This window comes from Anabrus simplex, chromosome 6, assembly GCF_040414725.1.
Source record: "Anabrus simplex isolate iqAnaSimp1 chromosome 6, ASM4041472v1, whole genome shotgun sequence".
NCBI classification, from domain to species: domain Eukaryota; kingdom Metazoa; phylum Arthropoda; class Insecta; order Orthoptera; family Tettigoniidae; genus Anabrus; species Anabrus simplex.
Window position 1 is genome coordinate 279629218 of NC_090270.1, and position 23660 is coordinate 279652877.

Here is a 23660-nt window from a genome sequence, read left to right on the forward strand (position 1 = left end):
AAGAGTTCTCATATATGTGATGTATTATAAAATGTATGGATGCTGAAAAAGAAAATTATTGTTGTATACTCATTTAAAGTGTTTATCTGTGTCAGTGTTATATATATAATTTTGTTCATAAATCAATCGATTCTTTGTTCTTCGATTTATTTATGAGGGAGGCGAATTGTAACGGTTCAAATCCCGTTACAAGATGATATCTGTATTTTTATTATTGTATGATTTTATCTGTATTTTATTATTATTATTATTATTATTATTATTATTATTATGTCAGTATTATTATTATGTTATCTGTGATATTGTACTATTATTGTAATTATCCGTTTTATTCAATTTTGCAATTGCCTGTTGCTTGCAAGATTGCACTTAGATGTATACATATATACGTATGTGTAGTATAACACTCAATACCTGTACAGTGAGAATTGTTGTATATATCAGAGATTGGAAGTGACGTTGTTATATTGCGACACCACTGGCGATTCTGCCAAGTCATCGCCGCGCCTTGGCTACGTCATCGTATTTATTTAGCAATGCGCGCACGGAGTCGATCGCTGCAGGACTGTTTCACCACTGTATGTAATATTTGTCGCGTAGGTGGGAGTATGTCATTGTTATTTATGGAGATTACGTAACTGTGTCAACCAACGTCTATATAAGGTGGATGCACATTGTAGCGTCAGTCATTACTTATACGGATGCAGTACAGTGAAGTAGTCTACTAGATCAAGAGGCCTTAGGTGGTCAGCCAACGAGTGTGAACGAGAGATGGCGAAGACTCAGTGAGCCATTAATTATTGGTCATTGAGAGAGTGAGACCAAATGGTTGGTCGGTCACTTAGTGGAAGACGCGGACACAAGGCTTACCAAGGAGTCAGAGAGGGCAACCCTGGACCTGCCAAGAGGTCATACCATATTGACTTACAAAGAAGTCAGATGATATGGAGAAGAAGCAGTCGCAAGGATGTATCACCACGTTAGGCGTGACACATCTACAGTAAACACCAGATCAAAGGAATACGTCGTAATTACACTAAAAGTGTTGAAGGTACAGTCAAGTGAATCAGTGAGGGAAATATTTTGTATAAATTGTTAAATGTCCGGTCAAGAAAAATTCAAATTCATGCCTAGTTTCTTTCAGTTGCAATGTCATAATTTCATATTCTCATCTGTTTTATCGCAACAAGACTCACTATTTTTGATATATTTTTTAAAGAATATATATTGTTCTATCAAACGAATTCATAGTTTCATTTCATTGACAGTAAAATATCTTAACCTCAAAATTAATGGGGAAACCGAACGCCAATCTCCTTTTCCCAGAACTTATATGGTATGTTGTCAAAAGTAAGCTTATTACCCCACACCCTAGAGATAGTCAAGAGTCTCATTGTATTATTGCTGTACTGAGTGACAGCTGGCGCCCTTCAAATAATGTATGTGTAAGTAAGCAGGTAACAAGTAAGTGTGAGTACAAGGTTCAACAAGTGTGTATTTTATTTAATGAATGTTAACTTTCATAATTTCCATTTTAAATGCAGATATTCAGATTTTTCAAATTAAATTCAGATTTATATGTTTCAAAAGTTAGTCAGACAGTTAGGAAATTACAAACCGCATCATTAGTTTAGTATCTCACGCCTGCAAAATGTTAACGCGTATCATTTAGAGAAGAATGGAATAGCAAGTTGAAAGTGAGTTGGAAGAAGATCAGTTTGGCTTCTGAAGACATGTAGGAACTCGTGAAAAAATCCTGACTTTCCGTCTGATCTTAGAGGATCGAATTAAGAAGGACAAACCGACGTAAATGGCGTTCGTAGATCTAGAAAGGGCATTCGATAATGTTGATTGGACCAAGATATTTGAGACTCTGAAGGTGATCGGGATCAGATACCGAGAACGAAGAATTATCTACCATCTTTATAAGAACACTCTGCAGTGATAAGAATCGAGGGCTTTGAAAATAAAGCAGCAATTCAGGAAGGAGTGAGGCAAGGCTACGGTTTGTACACCTTCTTTTCAGAGTTTATATAGAACAGGCATACAGGAAATCAAAGAGGAATTTGAAAAGAGAATCACAACCCAAAGAGAGGAAATCAAAACCCTGAGATTACCGATAATATTGATACTTTATCTGAGACTGCAGAAGATCTGGAGAAATTGTTGGATGGTATGGACGAAGACTTGGCTAAGGAGTACAAGTTGACAATAAGTACATTCAAAACAAAATTTATGGATTGCAGTCGAACGAAGGCAGGTGATGTAGGAAATATTAGATTAGGAAATGAAGTCTTAAAGGAAGTAGGTGAATATTGTTACTTACGTAATAAAATAACTAATGATGGCAGAAATAAGGAGGACATAAAATACAGACCAGCACAAGCAAGGAAGGTCTTTCTTAAGAAAAAAAAAATGCTCACTTCGAACATAGATATAGGAATTAGGAAGATGTTTTTGAATCTCAAAAAACAACATTTTTATAGTTTTTTACATTTTCGCCATTGCTTAAGTTGTTACTGGATAAAGGTATCTTTACTTGTGGAACAATCAGGTAATCCAGCAAGTATTTTCCAAAATTTGAGTTAAAAACACACAAAAAACTAAAACGCACAGAACTGATCATGTATAGTCAGGTGATATATCCGACCAGGCGAGTTGGCCGTGCGGTTAGGGACGCGCAGTTGTGAGCTTGCCTCTTGAACCTCACTGTCGGCAGTCCTGAAGATGGTTTCCCATGTTCGCACCGGGCAAATGCTGGGGCTGTACTTTAATTAAGGCCACAGGTGCTTCGTTCCCACTCCTAGCCCTTTCCTATCCCATCGTCGCCATAAGACCTACCTGTGTCAGTGCGGCGTAAAACAAGTTGTAAAAAAAGAAGTTCTTGCCCTGAAAACGGTTAGACAATCACAAACACCGATCTGGAAGAATTAATCAAACGTGGTTAAAATCCCCTTCCTGCCCGGGGAATGGGCCTATGAACCGAATGCTGACCAATCAGACAAGGAGCTGGATTTAAGTGGATATTGAGATGTTCTTTTAAATTGTTGATATTTATGAAAGTTATTTCTCACCCTTTCAAACTGATACACAAGTATTGTGCACCACACTCACGTTTTTTTTAACTTCGGTCTGGCCAGTGTTGTAAAACACATATATGCTTCTGCAATATCTTCACGTCATTTGTGATCACAAATCCCAAGACTTCACCATGGTAAATTTGAATTAACAACTAAAGTACCCTTCGTTCTGCAGAAAACTTTTGATCTTTCTAATGGCAATGACACTTTATGAACTAACGTATTCATGATTTAATACGTACTATACCAGCAATTACATAATTTTTTCTCTTTCTTCCTACAGTTATGATACGCTACACGTTGGTCTACCTTTTTGTGGTAACAGTGGCTGGTATTGATGGTCAACCAGAGGTGGATATAGAAGCAATGCAGAAAGCCCGTCGCCTGGCTCCGGAACTCTTCATGAAAGCGGTACGTAAACGATAAATTGAATCGGTCATTTCTAGAACCACATCAGTTCACATGACTTAGTGATGATACATCAAAGACATCATCATGTGTTCCGCACGCAGGTAGGTTTTCACACGGCAGCTCTCTATGCTCTCCTGTTTTCTGCCATCCTCTTCAGATCCTTGTAAGTTCCTCCTTCTCTGGTGTCATCTATCATCTGAAGGGCTGTAACTGTGAAATTTTCCCAAGTTTTCTCAAAATTAGTAGTAGTAGACACGTATGCTTTCTCAAATAGCTGATTCAGTTAATCTTAAGAACATTAATCGTCGGCATATAATGTGTGTATCGCTGCATATATTTCGAAGTTCGTGGATTGATAAACACTTGCCCAACCTATCGTAGGTGCTGGGACCTGTATATGGGTTTGTACATTTTTAGTTCTAGCACCTACACCCGATTTTTATCCCGCAATAGGCAATGTCGACGTAATTCTTGGTCGTCACTTACGAATAATTGTGAGGTACGGATCTTAAGACTGATTAACACGTAACGTTTCATTGTTGGTCTTGCACAATCTCCGGTAATTTATTTCAATAACATGTTATTATTTGTTTCCTGTTTGGTTATTTATTTATTTATTTATCGTATGATGTACACAGAAAGATTATATAAATAAGTATGCAATATACACTGACTGACAGAGCAAATGCAACACAAAGAAGGAGTGGTTCGAAAGCGATGAAAGTTGGGGAAAAAACAGAGACGGCACGGACGAATAATTGATGTTTATTTCAAACCGATATGCAGGTTACGCAATGCCCACGGCATCGACTCAGTAGGATGTAGGACCACCGCGAGCGGCGATGCACGCAGAAACACGTCGAGGTACAGAGTCAATAAGAGTGCGGATGGTGTCCTGACGGATGGTTCTCCATTCTCTGTCAACCATTTGCCACAGTTGGTCGTCCGTACGAGGCTGGGGCAGAGTTTGCAAACGGCGTCCAATGAGATCCCACACGTGTTCGATTGGTGAGAGATCCGGAGAGTACGCTGGCCACGGAAGCATCTGTACACCTCGTAGAGCCTGTTGGGAGATGCGAGCAGTGTGTGGGTGGGCATTATCCTGCTGAAACAGAGCAATGGGCAGCCCCTGAAGGTACGGGAGTGCCACCGGCCGCAGCACATGCTGCACGTAGCGGTGGGCATTTAACGTGCCTTGAATACGCACTAGAGGTGACGTGGAGTCATACGCAATAGCGCCCCAAACCATGATGCCGTGTTGTCTAGCGGTAGGGCGCTCCACAGTTACTGCCGGATTTGACCTTTCTCCACGCCGACGCCACACTCGTCTGCGGTGACTATCACTGACAGAACAGAAGCGTGACTCATCGGAGAACACGACGTTCCGCCATTCCCTCATCCAAGTCGCTCTAGCCCGGCTCCATGCCAGGCGTGCACGTCTATGCTGTGGAGTCAATGGTAGTCTTCTGAGCGGACGCCGGGAGTGCAGGCCTCCTTCAACCAATCGACGGGAAATTGTTCTGGTCGATATCGGAACAGCCAGGGTGTCTTGCACATGCTGAAGAATGGCGGTTGACGTGGCGTGCGGGGCTGCCACCGCTTGGAGGCGGATGCGCCGATCCTCGCGTGCTGACGTCACTCGGGCTACGCCTGGACCCCTCGCACGTGCCACATGTCCCTGCGCCAACCATCTTCGCCACAGGCGCTGCACCGTGGACACATCCCTATGGGTATCGGCTGCGATTTGACGAAGCGACCAACCTGCCCTTCTCAGCCCGATCACCATACCCCTCGTAAAGTCGTCTGTCTGCTGGAAATGCCTCCGTTGACGGCGGCCTGGCATTCTTAGCTATACACGTGTCCTGTGGCACACGACAACAAGTTCTACAATGACTGTCGGCTGAGAAATCACGGTACGAAGTGGGCCATTCGCCAACGCCGTGTCCCATTTATCGTTCGCTACGTGCGCAGCACAGCGGCGCATTTCACATCATGAGCATACCTCAGTGACGTCAATCTACCCTGCAATTGGCATAAAGTTCTGACCACTCCTTCTTGGTGTTGCATTTGCTCTGTCAGTCAGTGTATACACAATATATACAAACAGAAGCCTATAGTTCCAAATCAAGTCCATTGATCCATTTTAAGGCCTCCTCAGTTGCGTTATGAATGTCCTCCAAAGGACCTTGATATGCTCTCTGTGGACACTCGACAATTACATGGTGGATGGTCTGTTTGGTTAAAGAGTATTAGAAAGGATCCATAACCGAAACTTTGGCACAACCTGACAGAATGCAGTAGGGTACCGTAGAAAATGGAATTTCTTTCAAATATTTCAGCCTGTGGTGGTGATGATCGCTATTTAAGGTGAAAATCAGTGAGTTTACCTGCTCTCAAAATATTAATCGAACGAGGAAAAGTTATGAAGTTATGAAGGAAAGTTATGTAGGAAAATTAAGGCCACGTTCGGTTCTTTCCCACTGTTAACCCGTTGTCTGTGCGACGTAAAGCATTTTTTTTAATGTATACTCCTTATAACGCTACGTCTGAGTTATTTGGACTATTGTGATGTCCTTAAAGAGAAAATAAGGTCTTAGATTTGAAGAGAATAAGAAAAACTTTACTTTTAGTTAAGCGTAGCATGCAGTCAGTAGCGGCAACTGGGAATTAGAAGTGGGTAGGGACAACAAAACGTATCCTGGTTTGTGGATATAGCGGGCGCAGGTATATATATCAAAACCGAAAAGAAGGTACAAAGTTTTTGATGCTCTCTGAATTAATTTCGATTGAGAGGTAAAGAATGACAGTTACAAATTTAAGTGCGACAATAATAGTTTTTTGAGATTTTGATTCCACACTATACAATAAAACTTTCACCAAAGGAACAATATTACACATGTATTACAATTAAATAGAAATACGGCGTGATTGTACAATTTAAAATAATTTAGTATTTGACTACACAGTAAGAAATTAACAGACACTAAAGAGACTGCCAGACTGTCGAATGAGCTTGGCAAGCGGGTAAATCATACCTCATTGTAAATGACCTTGGCAAAATATATATCCCTGCTACTAGAGGCGGCAAACTATCGATAGTAATCGCCATCGATATTTTCCGATAGTATGAGCTCTACTATCGATAGTAATCGATAGTTTTCAAAAAGTGGTACGAATCTTATCATTATGTCTGAAAATACAGTAGACAAGTTATTGAACACCATCCACACAAAAAAATAGTAGAAAGCACAACTATTTCATGCTGTTTAATTCCTGGAATTCATATCGGAATCACTCATAAATCTCTTCAGTGGTACGTCCGAGACAATCTCGGGCTGCACGCACTTGCCCATAACGTGACCGCCCGCGAATTTCTCGTTCAGCTGCAGTGTTCATTTTGCGATCGCCCGACATATTCTCGGGTATTGTAATATCTTTGGAAAAATGTTTTACAGCATTCTCAACGGATGGGAGGAGAGTTTTCAGTTGCTTTCATGTAGTCTAACCTAAAATATGCCTCATCTTCTCTCGCCTACATACAATCTTTGACAACTTATAAATCTCATTTTTTTTGTCCCGTATTGGCATCAACTCAACTAAGGTTAGGCCCTGAAGTCGTAGGTACACAGAGATTCTTAAATGCACACCTATGAACTGGAACAAACTCCTCACCAGTTAACTGCAAACAGCTGTACAATTTCTGTTAGCGCGAAAAATAAGCCAGTAAGGGGGGGGGGGGGGGGAGGAGCCTATCGACTATCGATAATAGGCAACTGACTATCGATGTCAGGCGATAGTGGTCGCTATCGATAACTATCGATAGTTTTCCGCCTCTACCTGCTACCCTTCCTTACAGTGCATCGATGGCCTAGAATGAAAACCTCGTACCTCACAAAGTTCTTCCTATCCATTATTTCTCTTAAGAATGGTCACGCCTCCCAGCCACACATGAATATGCAGTCCATTAGAACAATGTTCATTGAGTTTATATTCCTATGCCGATGCGTAAAGAAAAATGAACCTTATAAAATTATACTGTAGGAGTCAGTAAATACGTCACACAGACATACTTTCCTATAGTACGGTACGATAAGGTTCATTTTCCTTCACACGTCGGCATAGGAATAAAGAACACAACGAACATTGTTCTGAAGGACTGCGTATTCATGTGTGGCTGGGAGGCGTAACCAGTCTTAAGGGAAATAATGGATAGGAAGAACTTTATGAGATACGAGGTTTTCATTCTAGGCCATCGGCATGTAAAGTCTCCTCTACTTGCTGTGGTGCTGTAAAAATCGGTTAGCCACGACGAACGATATTTTTTGCGTATTTCAGCTGATAAATTTGTTAATCTATAACAATAAAAGGAAGTGCTTGTCTGTCTGTCTGTGTGTGCACGATTCCCAGCCAAATCTACTCCACGCAAAAATCTGTAATTTCGAACATAGGTAGATGGAACGGGGTCCGAAGCACCTCGAATCCGTATTTTTCATTTTCGCTTTCGTTGATTAGATATGAACGAAAAACCGTCGGAAAATGCGTGTTGGGATATGGCAATCCAACATGCTGTCACCAAGAGTAAATGTATAAATTCACTGTTGCTAGGCAACGTACAGAACGTATGTAGAGAACACAAGTCAAGGAGCCATTTTAAGTCCATGGTGTAGGAAGCCATTTTCGATCCCAGACACGAAGAGCCACATTCTGTCCATAATATTCGGAAGCGTTTGTCTGTACGTACGTGTGCGATGCTCAGACAAATCTATGGCACGCAGAGATCTGAAATTTTTAACGTAGGCGTATTGTTTGATGAATAATTATACAGGTAAAGACCTGTTTTCATTAATTGTTTATATTACTTTTAATAGTTTTATTTATTTATTTATTTATTTATTTATTTATTTATTTATTTATTTATTTATTTATTTATTTATTTATTTATTTATTTATTTATTTAACCGATATTCATTTCACTCACTAAAATGTCAGGGAATACGATGATTTCACTATACCGTACCAGCAATAAAACCTGAACCATATTTTCTTTCAACTAACTTAATCTTATATTTTATTATTTGATTATTTTATTCAGAAGAAACATAATGTAGTTAAACAAGGAATAGTAAACTGAGGGAGCTGGCCGTGCGGTTAGGGATGCGCATCTGTGAACTTACATTCGGGAGATACTGGGTTCGAACTCCACTGTCGGTAGCCCTGAAGATGGTTCTCCATGGTTTATATTTTCACAACAGTCAAATGCTGGAGTTGTACCTCAACTAAGGGCACAGCCGCTTCCTTCGAACGCCTAACCCTTTTCTATCCCATCGTCGCCATAATACCTACCTGTATCGGCGCGACGTAGAGCCAATTTTGTAAAAGTCAAAATGCCATTTTAAGTCCATGTCATAGGAAACTATTTTCGTTCTGTCCGTGAAATCCAGAATTATTTGTTTTTTGCTAGTTGCTTTACGTCGCACTGACACAAATAGGTCTAATAGCGACGATGGGATAGGAAAGGCCTAGGAATGGGAAGGAAGCGGCCGTGGCCTTAATTAAGGTACAGTCCCAGCATTTTCCTGGTGTGAAAATGGAAAACCATGGAAAACCATCTTCAGGGCTGCCGACAGTGGGCTTCGAACCCCCTATCTCCCGATTACTGGATACTGGAATTATCTGTCTGTGTGCAGCCAAATCTGCGGGACGTAGAGATCTGAAATATTCAATATACGTGCGTACAGCATTTCACCGATCACTCATGGTTGTGTGGAAGAACGATTTTTGCTCCAATAAATTAAGCTGTCAGCAAGCAACTTTTACGGTTTAATAATGCTAGTAATAAAATAAAATAAAATAAAATAAATAATTTGTTGATAAGACAATAGCGCTTGCACAAATTGTGTGTTAGAATAATTCCATTCTTTTCTAGTTCCTGCCGACTAAAATGGAATAAAATGCAATGTTTTCTCACAAAGTGGCGATAAGATAACTACGTAATAAGTAATTCAATATGTATTTGTGCTTAATAATATTTTAAAATCTGTCGAGTGTAACTGAACAGAATTAGTAGAGTCACGATTCATGACGTATTGATACATGTTTCAGCCCGAGAGAGCTTCAGAGGAGGGATATCAGCTGGAGACGCACTACGTCACGACGGAAGACGGCTATATTCTTGGTCAGCATCGCATCCCTGGAAAGAAGGGTTCTCCCCCTATTCTTTTGCAACATGGGCTTGCCTCTATGTCAGACTCATGGATATTCTTCCATCGTAACAATCGATCTATTGGTAAGTTCACCTCGCATAGAGAAATCTGCACTGTAAAGCGTGGAATCTAGTTGACACGTTAGTCACACAGCAACGCTAATCGTGAATCATAAAGTACTCTTATATCACACTATGAAGCAGGACATAAAATGCAGACTAGTACAAGCAGGGAAGGTGTTTCTAAGGTAAGACGTAACTCAACTGGGGGGTCATTTTCTTTCCAGTCATAATTAAAGTTTTGGGTCTGTAGAATACGGATATGAAGTTTAAAATCAATTTGAAGCTAAAATAGGGTCCAATCACGCATATAAAGTACAACCATTTCCAAGAATATGCCACGCCTCTTTGCGCAGGGTTGTTTTCCAATCAATCAATCAATCAATCAATCAATCAATCAATCAATCAATTAATCAATCAATCAATTCAATTCAATTCAATTCAATTCGATTCGATTCGATTCAGTTCAATTCAATCAATCAATCAATCAATCAATCACTAATGCTCGGCATTCAGGGCAGTCGCCCAGGAGGCAGATTCCCCATCTGCTGTTTTCCTAGCCTTTTCTGAAATGATCGCAAAGAAATTGGAAATGTATTGAACATCTCCCTTGGTAAATTATTCCAATCCCTAGCTCCCCTTCCTATAAACGAATATTTGACCCAATTTGTCCTCTTGAATTCCAACTTTATATACCAGTCGGCACCACTGTCAACTTTCAGTTGACCTTCTGTTGTTCGTTAAATGAAAAATGAAAACCTACAACCTGTTTTCCAGTCATTGACCGGGTCAGGGATGGAATGAATGAAGCAGATATAGGCTATTAGTACGATGGGGTCGCCACTCCCAAAGTGATTTATTAATGAGTGATAGATGCTATGAAATGAGAATGGAGAGTGTTGCAGGAATGAAAAATGACAGGGAAAACCGGAGTACCCGGAGAAAAACCCGTCCCGCCTCCGCTTTGTCCAGCACAAATCTCACATGGAGTGACCGCGATTTGTTGTTCGTTAAATGCGCGGTAAATAGTTTTGTTTACTTTATACCTCACAAGCTTGCTAAAGAGTTTTCTTTACTTTCTTACTGAAGAGAGACCTGACAGGGAATAAATTATATGATAGCAAGGGTATTGGAGGTATAAATAGACTGACAAATAGTGTTATTTACAAGTTATAAAGTTATTATGGCCGAGCTATAATGTGGGGAATTCAGAGGAAATGCGACGTGCAGTATGGACCACTTAGGCCTACTTCCATGAACTACCAACTCAGGGGGGGGGGGGGTGTATTCGGGCTTCCCGCGCATTTGGTGGCAAACGAGGCAAGTCTAACGTGACGTCGCTGGGAAGATACAGTGACTTTTGAACTCGCCACTCGCTTTGAAGTCTTGGTTGTCTTGAATTTGTGGGTGATAAATAGTGAGGTCTATGTTATAAAATCTAACTTACCGGTGTAAATACTTCGTTTCTCATTTAGCAGGCGATTGGTTTCTTTAGTGTTCTACGTATTTAAATAAAGTGAGTAAAAATAGAACTAACTGTGCCGTTGCTCTGTGTAACAATATTGGTTGCAAAACTCAGGACATAGTTTGCCATCGATTTCCAAAGAATGCGGCACTCCAAAATACATGGGCAGTTCGGTGCAAGCGAATGGACAGGATAAATATTAATAATGCAAGAATATGGGGTATAGTGCGCATTCGTATCCCTGAAATATCACTATAAAATTTGTCACAAATGGAACATAATAATTGCTTTTACACATATCAAGTGAAAAATCTGCGGCAAATTAAGAAATATTTGATTTTTGGAGAATATTATGTATACGTACTTTATCACTTTACAAGTACATTTGGTGTTACGCTCACAGTGATACACGTATGTCTTTTGTCTTACACTTTCAACAATTTCGTGTGTGATGTCTGTGTTCACTGAAGTTCTTTGCTTTCGTTTCATTGCTTCAGTTGTCAATGACATTTCCTAAATTGTATCGCGATATGCAATATTTAATAGGCGACAAAATGGTATGGCCAATATACATAAGAATAATTCTGTGGACTAGTGATTTATTGGTCCAGGGATCGAGCTACTTTCGTTCGAACAAAAATAAAAACATTTAATGGTCCAGGGATCATGCTATTTTTCTGTTCATCTCCATTTTGCTGTCCGAACTGGCCGCTCTAGTCATATGGACAAAGATAATGAGAATCTACAGACATAGCACTCCCATTCCACGGTGCTAGCCCTGGACCTGAAGAAAGTAACAAAAGACGGCACCAGCAGCGGAGTACGACATAAACCAGTCCTGTTTACAAGCCTTATGTATGTTGTTTTTTTTTTTTTTTTTTGCGTCGCACCAACACAGACTGGTCTTATGGCGACGATGGGACAGGAAAGGGATAGGAGTGGGAAGGAAGCGGCCGTGGCCTTAATTAAGGTACAGCCCCAGCATTTGCCTGGTGTGAAAATGGGAAACCACGGAAAACCATTTTCAGGGCTGCCGACAGTGGGGTTCGAACCTACTATCTCCCAAATACTGGATACTGGCCGCACTTAAGCGACTGCAGCTATCGAGCTCGGTTAAGTATGTTTTCATATTTCTCAAATAACAACGGTATTTCTTAATTTGCCGCAAATTTTTCACTTGATATGTGCAAAAGCAATTATTATTATGTTCCATTTGTGATAAATTTATAGTGATATTTCAGGGATACGAATGCGCATCGTACCCCATTAAACATATTCATGATTTAAATATGTGTTCCAAGCCATGAACCATTCTGAAAGCGCAAAAGAAACGATAAATATTACCTTGCATTCAGCATTTAATGGAAGGGAATATTACAGACCGCAGATGTGTTCTTCCCGATGACGTCACAAGCCGCTGACAAATGGCAGCACACATGCCCGCAATGGCCTACCTGTTGAGTATTCTAAGTTCCTTGTATCAACCGATGACAAACCTGAACATTGCCTCTGTCCGAAAAGTGATAAATCATGGTGTAAATACAACAGAGGTGAACGGGCCCATAAACATCATGGACTATTAAGTAGTACCACATGGCTGATAAAACAGGCATGAGGGAGTTTTTAAATATAAGAAAATAAAACTGACTGTTTATATCGAGCGCAGTATAATTCGGATATCTTGAATTTCAAAGCTATGAAGAAGTGAAAAGTGCTGCTCAAGACCGTTTCAAGCGGCAAAGCAGTTGCAAGATTGAATACATCACGACGACGACAACAAATTAAGAAAAGCAACATTGGTATGAAATAAAGTGCTGTACCTTACGTGGGCGAAAGCGTTTCACGTTATTCGTTTCAAAATTCTTACCGAGCTGCCTCAACTCATTGGTTAAACCTCACTTTCGACCCTTATGACGTAAATAACTTCACTCATTGGCAAGAAAAGTAAAGCACGTGAAAGGAATGGCCCGATATCGATATAATTTCGTACACGTGTATTCCATCGGCGGTTACGTAAATGATTAAAGCTGCAATCATCTGTGACAGCTAGAACGGCCACCAAAGTGCTTTAGTGTTGTCACCATGTGTAGCACTGATAGTGTACTCAAGGATCGTGCGCAGCTTCAGAGGGCACCGAGTAAAATAGGCTAAAAGCGGCTAGTTTTGGCTAGTTGTGCCACTCTACATTCGGGAAGTAGAGGGATGGTCCCAACCGTCGGCTGTCCTGAGAACGGTTTTCCGTAGTTTTCCATTCTCCTACACTCTCACCTTATCAGATCACCAACACGGACCTCCCTGACCTGAGAGTCGGCGTAACCGTCTAGGAGGCCCGCCATACCTTCTATTCGTACAGAACGAAACCTTTTACCCAACCCAACCTTGATATGGTTAGTGAGAACTGTGAAGGACCATGGAGAATGCCGCGTATCCGTGTGAGACGACGTTACCAGCATTTAACAAATTTTGAAATGGGCCTCACTGTGGGTGCATGTGGCCGGCTGGTCATTGTGCAATATCCAGACCTGAGGGGCATTCATATGTGACAGTGACTCAATGATGGACTGAATGGGAATGAGAAGGAAACCAGACACATCGTCAAGATTCCGGTCGACCAAGACTGACCACACCAAGAGAGGATCGCCGTATTGTGCGCCAAGCACATCTCCGCCTGCCATCCGGATGCAAATAATGGACTCGCTGAAACACCCAGTGTCATCCCGCACAGTTGGTCGAAGACTAGCAGCTGCCGGACTACTGAATCGCTATCCTATGGTAAGGCTGCCATTAAAACCACAATACATATGGCTGCGTCTGGAGTGGTACAGTACTCGGGAAGCATGACTGCTGGCGAGTGGAGTCACATAATTTTCAACGATGAATCTGGTTCTGCACTATCTCAGATGACCATCGTCTGCTAGTATGCGGTGCCAAGAAGAGAGGACACATTCTGCCAATATTTAGAGAGAGAGACACACACACACACCGGTGTTACTCCTGGCGTCATAGTCCGGGTATGTCTTCAAGTCACCACTCGTAGTGATTCCAGGGAACACTGACAACTCAACGGTACGTCACGGACATCCTCCGTCCTCCTATGTTACCTCTCATGCAGGCACAACTCCATAATACGATCTGCAGAGCTGCAGAAGGTGGTGGTGGTGATTATTGTTTTAATAGGAAGTACAACTAGGCAACCATCCTCTATATAACACTAATCAGAGGGAAAAAATGGAAGGGGTCCGACACTTCGAAAAATGAAGGTATCAGCCAAAGGAAGACAAGGGCCACGAAGGGCATGAAGATGAGAGACTCCCTAGGCCTCCATACGCAATACCGTCGGACTCTGAAAAGAACAAGAGTTGACCAAGGGAGGTCCGATAGGATAGATGAAAGTGAGGAGCCTGGTACAAGTAAGTGGAAGCAAAGCCAGGACTCAGCTAAGGGCCTCGCGGTCGCCAACCCACGCTCCAAAGTTCAGAGCCCCTGGGGCCCCTGTTAGTCGCCTCTTACGACAGGCAGGGGGTACCGTGGGTGTTACTCTACCCCCCCCCCCCACAGCGGGAAGAGCTGCAGAACCACCAGAATGAAAGATATAATATACAGTACAGCGATTAGCGATCCCAACTTTCATACTGAGTGTTGATATCGAGCCAGAGATCGATACCCATACATATACTGGTGATCTGGCAACCCTGTTTAGATCTGTGAACGACAGAACCACCGCCGTCTCAATCCTATATAGAGATTGAGACGGCGGTGGACAGAACAACAGGAGAGCCACGGCCGACTTGATGCGTCGCTCTAGCTAGCTAGCTCCTTATAAGGAGTTCAGCGAGGGATCCAGTCGGCCGTGGAAAAGCAAGCTTAACTACAGCTTTCTTCCGATAAGTGTCTAACAAGGGAACATCGGCAATGGGAAACTCGCCGATCGCGATGAAACTTGGAAAACACATTGGGGTACAAGTAAAAACGATGTCGGCATCAGTTTTGGGTGCCAACATTTATTAGGGCGTTAACTACGGGGCCTAAAATTTGCGACATTTCAAATTCCGCGCGATCAGCGATGAATACCTGCTGGCCAATGCTAGGCCGGGACACTGCGTGCATGGAGACACGCCTCTGCACCTCCTCTCCTCCCAATCCAATTGGTTCGCCACCGCACGTTTCCCTTCTGATAGAGTACGCAAAGTGTAGATTCGACCCTTATGATAAAGCTGAGGCCTTTGCCGACTCAATTGAGAGTCAATGTGTAACTCACGACATCTCTGACGATGACGACGACGAAAACGAACGACTGACCCGTGAGATACACAGAAAGGCTTCAACTTTCAAACGACAATGGAGACCTGACAATAACATAGCGGACGTTAAGCCTCATGAGGTCCGCAGGGTCATTAAGAGCCTGAATGAGAAAAAGTCTCCCGGAGATAACAAGGCATCGAATAAATAAATAAAATCACTGTCTTACAAGGCCATCCTCTTTTTGGCATCTATCTTTTCAGCCTGCCTGAAATCGGGATATTTCCCTGGGACTTGGAAGACGGGGAAGATGGTCGTCATTCCAAAACCAGGGAAAGACAGACTTTTCCCGCAAAATTACCGCCCGATCACCTTGCTATCTCATATCTCTAAGATATTCGAGAGACTTCTTCTCACACGGCTAAATGCCTACCTGGACCCGCGCAGAATAATGCGACCGGAGCAGTTTGGATTCCGGTCCAAGCGCAGCGCTCCTCTTGCGGCGCTGCGCCTGGTCCAATACATCACAAGGTCGTTCAATATACTCCGTAGCGTGCCAGCAGTATTTTTTGACGTTGAAAAAGTTTTTGACACTGTCTGGCACGAAAACCTAATTGTAAAAATGCTGGAAATTTACAATATACCAGCCTATTTGGTCAAAATTATTCAATCCTATTTAACAAATAGGAGATTTTATGTCTCCTGCGAGGGGGTAAATCGACCCCAAGGGCCCTCCGTGCCGGAGTCCTCCAAGGGGGAGTCCTCTCCCCAACTTTATACGGCCTATATGTGAACGACCTTCCCACCCTCCAGGGTGTAGAGGTCCAGCAGTATGCTGATGACATAGCCATTTTTACCACACAACGGAGGAATGACTATGCCCTCAGGGCACTGCAGCAATGGATATCACTGTTTGGGAAATGGTGTGTAAGAAACAAGGCGAAAATAAATCCTACCAAGACGCAGGCAATTGTTTTCACCAAGCGCCTTCCTAGATTTGGCCGCCTTACTATTGATAATGTCCCCCTGTCTTGGTCTAAATCTGTAAAGTACCTAGGTCTCACACTAGACCGCGGGCTAACGTGGAAACAATATAGAACAGGCCTTACAGCGTGCTGCGGCAAGGGTGGCAGCCCTGAGATCTCTGCTATGGAACAGGCACATCTCTAAGTCCATCAAGAGAAACCTGTACCTGGCATGTGTCAGGCCTATACTCCTATATGGCTGCGAGGCCTGGTGCTATATTCCGAAAACACATATGCAAACCCTTCAACGTTTTCAAAACAAAACCCTCCGCCGGATGACAAATGCACCTATTCTGCGCTCTAATAGGAAAATACGAACTGAACTTCGTGTTCCTCTTATCAGAACGCAAATAAATAAAATAGTTAGGGCGGCTAAAACTAGAATCCTCCTTAATCAGTCTACCGACCCTGGCATCCTACTCTTAAAACGGGTCGTGAGGACCAAGAAGCCGAACACACGATTCAAATATCGCGGCCCTTGGCTAACTTACGACCTGTTTTAACTGGTAACGCCCCCTTTTTCGGCCTACTCTTCTGACTTCACTCTCACCTGCGAAATTCAAAATTCATACCCCCCTGAAACGGCCCGTTTGTTAAGAAGGAAGCTCCCTCCCTCTTAAAATATTCTTCTTCACCTGAATTCACTCCGACACTCTATTTGATTTTTATCAGAGCAGCGAAGAGGGGGTTTCATTTCTGACGTGGAGAAACTTTTTCTTCTTCTCCACGACGGATCGTTTTTCCCCCACCAGTGCACGTGATGGAGATTTTCCGACTCATCGGCTACGTCGCGGAAACAGATGAGTAGAGAGGCCGAAGTGTGCCTCGGGACTCCCATGTACTCGCTCTCAACAAAAAAAAAAACAAAAAAAACCGGTTCTCTTCGACAGGTAAGTAACCGGCAAGCGCGAGGAGAAGGGAAACGTGCGGTGGTGAACCAATTGGATTGGGAGGGGAGGAGGTGCAGAGGCGTGTCTCCATGCACGCAGTGTCCCGGCCTAGCATTGGCCAGCAGGTATTCATCGCTGATCACGCGGAATTTGAAATGTCGCAAATTTTAGGCCCCGTAGTTAACGCCCTAATGAATATTGGCATCCAAAATTGATGCCGACATCGTTTTTACTTGTACCTCAATGTGTTTTCCAAGTTTCATCGCGATCGGCGAGTTTCTCATTGCCGATGTTCCCTTGTAAGAGTCGCCCATAAGGATATGTATGAACTGCACACCTTGCAGAACGGCTGGCCTATTTACGTGTCATCACTCAGACCATAGAGTTAGTAAATACTCCACTAGAGGTAGCACAAGCGCCACCGTCTGTGAGAGAATCGCTGCAGCGAGCGAGCATGTTGAAATCTCAGCTGTTTCGCAAAACGCTCCCTCTACTGTACACATCAGTGTGAATAGAGAACTTTTAAAACTGTGTGAATATTGATATGGTTCAAAATTCTTACATGTCAACATTCTCAGATACTACAGTATAGTTGTGATGCTTCTGTTCAGTAGAAAGAAAGCCCAAATAGCACAGATACAGGAGAAATGCATGGTAAAAGATGATGACTGTTCATGTTAAGTATTCAAACAAAGTACTTTATGATTGGGGGCATATATATTTCTCTATCTTTTGTGTAAATGGCCAGGACTTAAGCATAATTCTATCCAACGACCGAAAACATTCTCTCTCGTACGAAGCCAATGAGCGAGTTCTTACGCCTACAAGTAATCATGAAAATGTTTCTTCCTAATGGTAGTGAATTCTACTGAGTTAGGTAGTCATGAAAATGAAAACAGGAACGTTAGTACCCTCAGATGATGTTCACCCTCCATTAATAAAACCGACTCGCAAAGATGAACAGTATGCAGGTCTCGGAATCTCTGTAAATATGAGTGTGTCGATACTAGATCAAGATTGTTTGATAAGCGGAAGAAAGGCTTTATATTTGTAACTTTTTAATTGTTGTTTTTGGTACAAGTCAGTTATTCATATCGTCGATGTCGCTCAAAATCGGGGTCTTACAAATTGAGATGTACGTCTACCTGTATTTTTTTCTGTACTTTTTCGGGAACTTCACACTGATAGGACATGGAGCAAAGCATTTCCGCGGAGTTCGAGGATGGATGCACGCGAGCTCAGTTGGCACTTCCTGTATGCAATAAGAACTTAGATGTGTCTATTACACTTATTGTAATGACTGGGCATCACAGAGCAGAACCACCAACATAATTCAGCACGAACCGCCACTGCTCTCATCAGACCACATCCTCGTACCGTCTTTCAACAGGCACAATGGCGATTTGCTTTTACTTCTTCAGAACATTTTTGGGAAAGCTCACCTGACCCTGTCTACTCTTAGACTTCGTTACTGATGATGAAAGTACCAAAAGTCGCTGAAAATTATAGGCTACACATGCTGGCCTTAGGATAAGAGTAGTCTTAACTCTTCACTGCATGAATTTATTTACACCCACAACTCTGACATAAAAAATTATTACGTGGAGATTAGATATGTAACACTACACTGGTGAGCAAAAATGGAAAAAATCAGAAGTGTACAAAAATAGTACGTCATGCACTGTAGGCTAGTTGTATACAAATGTTACCTCAGTACAGTATATGAGAAGAAGTATTGTTTATTACTCGCAAGAACAGAGAAAACAAATAAACCGATTTTTTAGCTAGTTGCTTTACGTCGCACCGACACAGATAGGTCTTATGGCGACGATGGGATACAAAAGGCGTGCGAGTTGGAAGGAAGCGGCCGTAGCCTTAATTAAGGTACAGCCCCAGCATTTGTCTGGTGTGAACATGGGAAACCACGGAAAACCATCTTCAGGGTTGCCGACAGTGGGATTCTAACCCACTATCTCCCGGATGCAAGCTCACAGCCGCGTGCCCCTGACCGCAAGGCCAACTCGCCTGATAAACTGATTGTTAAACAATTAAAAGAGATTTAATACATTGCTGGAATTGGAAAATAACAGCTTGCTCAAATGAATAAGTCGTGTTCACACCTCAACTGATGCGATAGTCCTTGAAAAAATCTGCATTCACTTTCAAACACAGTGCTGCTCGGTCATGGCCATCCATATGTCCTCCTCCGTAGCGTAACGGTTACTGTTATTAGCTGACGTCCTCGAGTGCCCGGGTTCGATTGCCGGTACTGCCAGAAATTTAAGAATGGCAGGAAGGGTGGTATGTGGTTGAAATCGTACATGCAGCTCACCTCCATTGGAGGTGTGCCTATAAAGAGCTGCACCACATCGGGATGAGGATACGAGTTTAGCCTGGCTCCATGACTGAAAGATTAGCGTACTGGCCTTTGGTCACAGGGATCCCGGGTTCGATTCCAGTCAGCGTCGGAGATTTTAACCTTAAATGGATAATTCTCTTTGCTCGGGGACTGGGCATTTGTGCTATCCCCAACATTCCTACAACTCACACACCACACACAACACTATCCTCCACCTCACACATGGCAGATGCCGCTTAAACTCATCGGAGGGTCTGCCTTACAAGGGCTGCACCCGGCTAGAAATAGCCACACGAAATTATTATTCTTATTTTGGCCATCCATCAATGGCTGCTAATTTCACATGACCACCAGCCATAAGACATAGATTCCACGGTTGCTAAGAGACGTTGTTTGGCCATCCATCCATACCTTACATTACAGCCTGCACAGTTCCTAGGGTTATACCTCAGTCAAGCTAAACTCCGTAACGCATATTTTCAGATCATTCCCCAGCCATAAGACTTTTATTTCAAAGGGAATTGCGAATATATTTGCTTAAGCTAAACAACTCCATCTTGAGAAAACACAACACATATTACAATACACATTATATCACCATCATCAGGACTTAAGTCTTGCAGCGTTAATGAAGTAATCATCAAATAGAACACTATAAAGAGATACTTCAAGTCATTGCTTTCCATAACCTTCAAACACGCATCTGAAAAGAGGTGCCTTAGCTGCATGATGTAGCAAAAATGCAACATTCGTATTTCATGATTTTTAAAACAAATATTGTAAATTGAATCATTTATGCTAAAAGATAAATATATTGTGGACAGGGCATTATTTTTATTAAACTTCAATCATCAGTGAATTACCCAGAATTATATTCCAATTATACTCATACATGTACAGCCATCAAGACACATGTTCAACTGCCTCCAGCAAAGATAACCTAGCACACAGATGGAGAGAATTATTGCCCCTAGCCCGCCGTAACATCATTTCTGGAAACACAGATGTCGAAGATATTATGTACATAGTTAGGTTTGCCAACTTTTAGCATGTTACTGAACAACAAAAAGAAGAATGTTATGTAGCAAAAACGCTTCACTAAGCAATTTAGGTTTAAATGGAAATCAGAAAGTTACACGTATCTTCTGATTGAAAAGAAATACGGTTTAAATATTAGCCATCAAAATTAAATCAGAACCTTAAAAGCATGGTTTTAATTAAGAAAGAATTGAAAATTCAAATATATGATTAATACACACAAATTAAATACGAAATACCTTTCCTCTATTGGTGATATTTCCATTGCAGCATACTACCTAGCAGATCTTGGCTACGACGTCTGGATGGGGAACTGCCGAGGAAATGTGTATTCCAGAAATCACACCACACAGGAGCCATCAGATCCAAAATTCTGGTTGTTCAGGTATTGCATTCTGTTAAACCCTTATAGAAAATAAAGCTAATCTTCAGAAGGTGTCGCAAAAGTTCGCTGATGACATTTAGGTTATACAGCAATATTCGAAATAACGACATGTTTTGTGAAAGCAACCTTAGATCTCGCATGTTATGATGTACGGTATGTTTTGAATGCGTCGAGATTGTTTTTGTCAGCTAAATATTACATATTATTTCGAAATTGGTGTATTTTCTTTTGTCCTTTACTAATTCTACATACCGATGGTCTAGAACAGTAGTATTCAAAATGCGGTACATGTGCTGCTAGAGATATGCAGGATCCTCTCAAGGGGTACGAAAATTTATCGTAGCTTCTAACCATTTTCAGTGAGTAGCTCAGAGAAAAGTAGAGCCTGCTCATCTTTAATAAGTCCGGCTCCGTGGCTAAATGGTTAGCATTCTGGCCTTTGGTCCAGAGGGTCGCGGGTTTGATTCTCGGTCGGGTCGTATTTCAACCTATATTGGTTAATTCCGATGGCTCGGAGATCGGTGTGTGTGTGTGTGTGTGTGTGTGTGTGTGTGTGTGTGTGTGTGTGTGTGTGTGTGTGTGTGTGTGTGTGTGTGTATTTGTGTGTCGTCTTCATCGTAAGTAGGGCCCCATCCTCATAAATGCACAGGTCGCCTATACGGCGTCAATTCGACAGACATGCACCAGGCCTACTCGGAGGCCACATGGCATTATTATTATATTTTCAATAAAATAGTCTTGATTTAGTGTTTTTGTCTACCACTACACAGTATCCCCTTTCCGAACTCATCATCATCATAATTTCTTCGCTCCAACAAGCCGGGTGTGGTTGTGTACGAGCCTCCTCCAGTTTGTTCTATCCATCCACAGATGCTGCGTATATGCGACGCCAGTTCACATCTCTAATTTTAAGGTCCTTTAATATCTGTTTCTCCCAAATATCACGAGATCTTCCTCTTGGTCTCTTCCCAGGAACATTGTGGTCAAAGTGTGTTCTAGGAGTGTTGTGAGGGTCCATTCTTTTCATGTGACCATACCATTGCAATCTCCTCACTTCTAGAGTCTCCAGCAAGCTTCTTTCCAATCCAAGCTGTTGCTGGATATCCACATTCCTTATTTTATGAGTTTTTGTTTTTTGTAGACAAAAACGGAGAAACTTCATTTCTGTTGCCTGAAGACGACTCTTTGTTGGTCCAGTAAGTGTTGCTGCTTCTAGATCATACATCAATATAGGTACTGGATATATTTTGTACAAGCTGATCTTGGAAACTAACGGAAATGTTTCATCCCAAAGTATTTGACGTACAGCGTGAGAGAATTTGGAAGCTTTCTGTATTCTGTTGCTAATCTCTTGATGCATGGTATTGTCTGATGACAAAACACTACCTAAATACTGGAAGTTGTCTACAATATCCATCTCCTCATCTCCAATGTTACGCGCAATATGTGTGCATTATGGGTCATTGTAATCCAGAAAATGGTAGACTTTATTCGTCTTTTTTGCCCTTTATCGTTGTTTTTGGCTTATTGGTCCTTTATAGCATATTATAACGTTTTAATTTCTTTTATGCAACTTCAAAGTCTTTTGACTACAGTTTTATTGCCCATTCTCAATTTGAATTTTTATTAGTTCATTAATCACCTCTTAAACATTTTTTCTCTAGAAAGTACATATTTTAAACCATACCCGAAAAGAGAAGAAATGAAATGAAAATGAAATGAAATGGAATGAATCAAATTAAACTAGTTCCTTAAAATACCAGAGGTATCAAATTACGTGCAAGATTAGTGAAATATTGAAAGGAAAAATTTTGACGTCAGTGTTTTTGAAGAGGAAGATCTCGCTTGCTTCAAGTATGAACCCTTAACATCCGTTGATGTGGAGAGAATTTTCTGTAAGTTTCGCAATGCCCTGTCTGAAAAACGACGATCCTTTACTGCTAAGAATCTGGATATGATTATTGTGATATACTGCAAGGTCAACTGAGGTAAGGTTTTCGAATTTCGATTTCTGTAACCCTGGTGTGGTTAAGCTAAATGTGATTTCAGTTATGCTAATTTCAATTTATTTCTTCATGATGTCCGTTACGGGTTCTCTGAATTCATTCTACGAGGAAAAAAAATATTTCATTTTAAATTCTGCAAGTACTTTTTAACAAACACAGAATTCTTTTTTTAAATTATGTTAATGTAAAAATATATAACGTCTGAAAGAAGAAATATTTCACTCATATATTTTTGCTCTATGTATTTCATAGCACCAGAATGTTTGCATTTTAAACAACATATTTCTTCATTAAATATTTAATTAAAACTAAAACAATGAATGAATTTATATTGCATTTTTTGGATCCTTTATTGCCAGTTTTAGCTCCTTTTTTGATATTTTTAGGTCTTTTTTACATGACAATTTTAGGCAATTTATCGGCCTTCAACTTTCGAGCTCTAATAATAATATAGTTCTCGCAAATTCCTCGTTAACGAACGGCGATTCAAACACTAAGCA

At 41.5% G+C, this 23660-nt stretch overlaps 1 protein-coding gene across 1 annotated transcript in view; it reads left to right on the top strand.

The window, feature by feature from the left end:
• Positions 1-23660, top strand: part of LOC136875981 (lipase 1) — a 188080-nt gene that overhangs the window by 47496 nt on the left and 116924 nt on the right. The window contains exons 2-4 of the mRNA XM_067149597.2: positions 3364-3491; positions 9594-9777; positions 21040-21154. Coding sequence (XP_067005698.2) covers positions 3366-3491; positions 9594-9777; positions 21040-21154 — 425 coding nt within the window. The 5' untranslated portion in view covers positions 3364-3365. The remainder of the gene's footprint in view (positions 1-3363; positions 3492-9593; positions 9778-21039; positions 21155-23660) is intronic.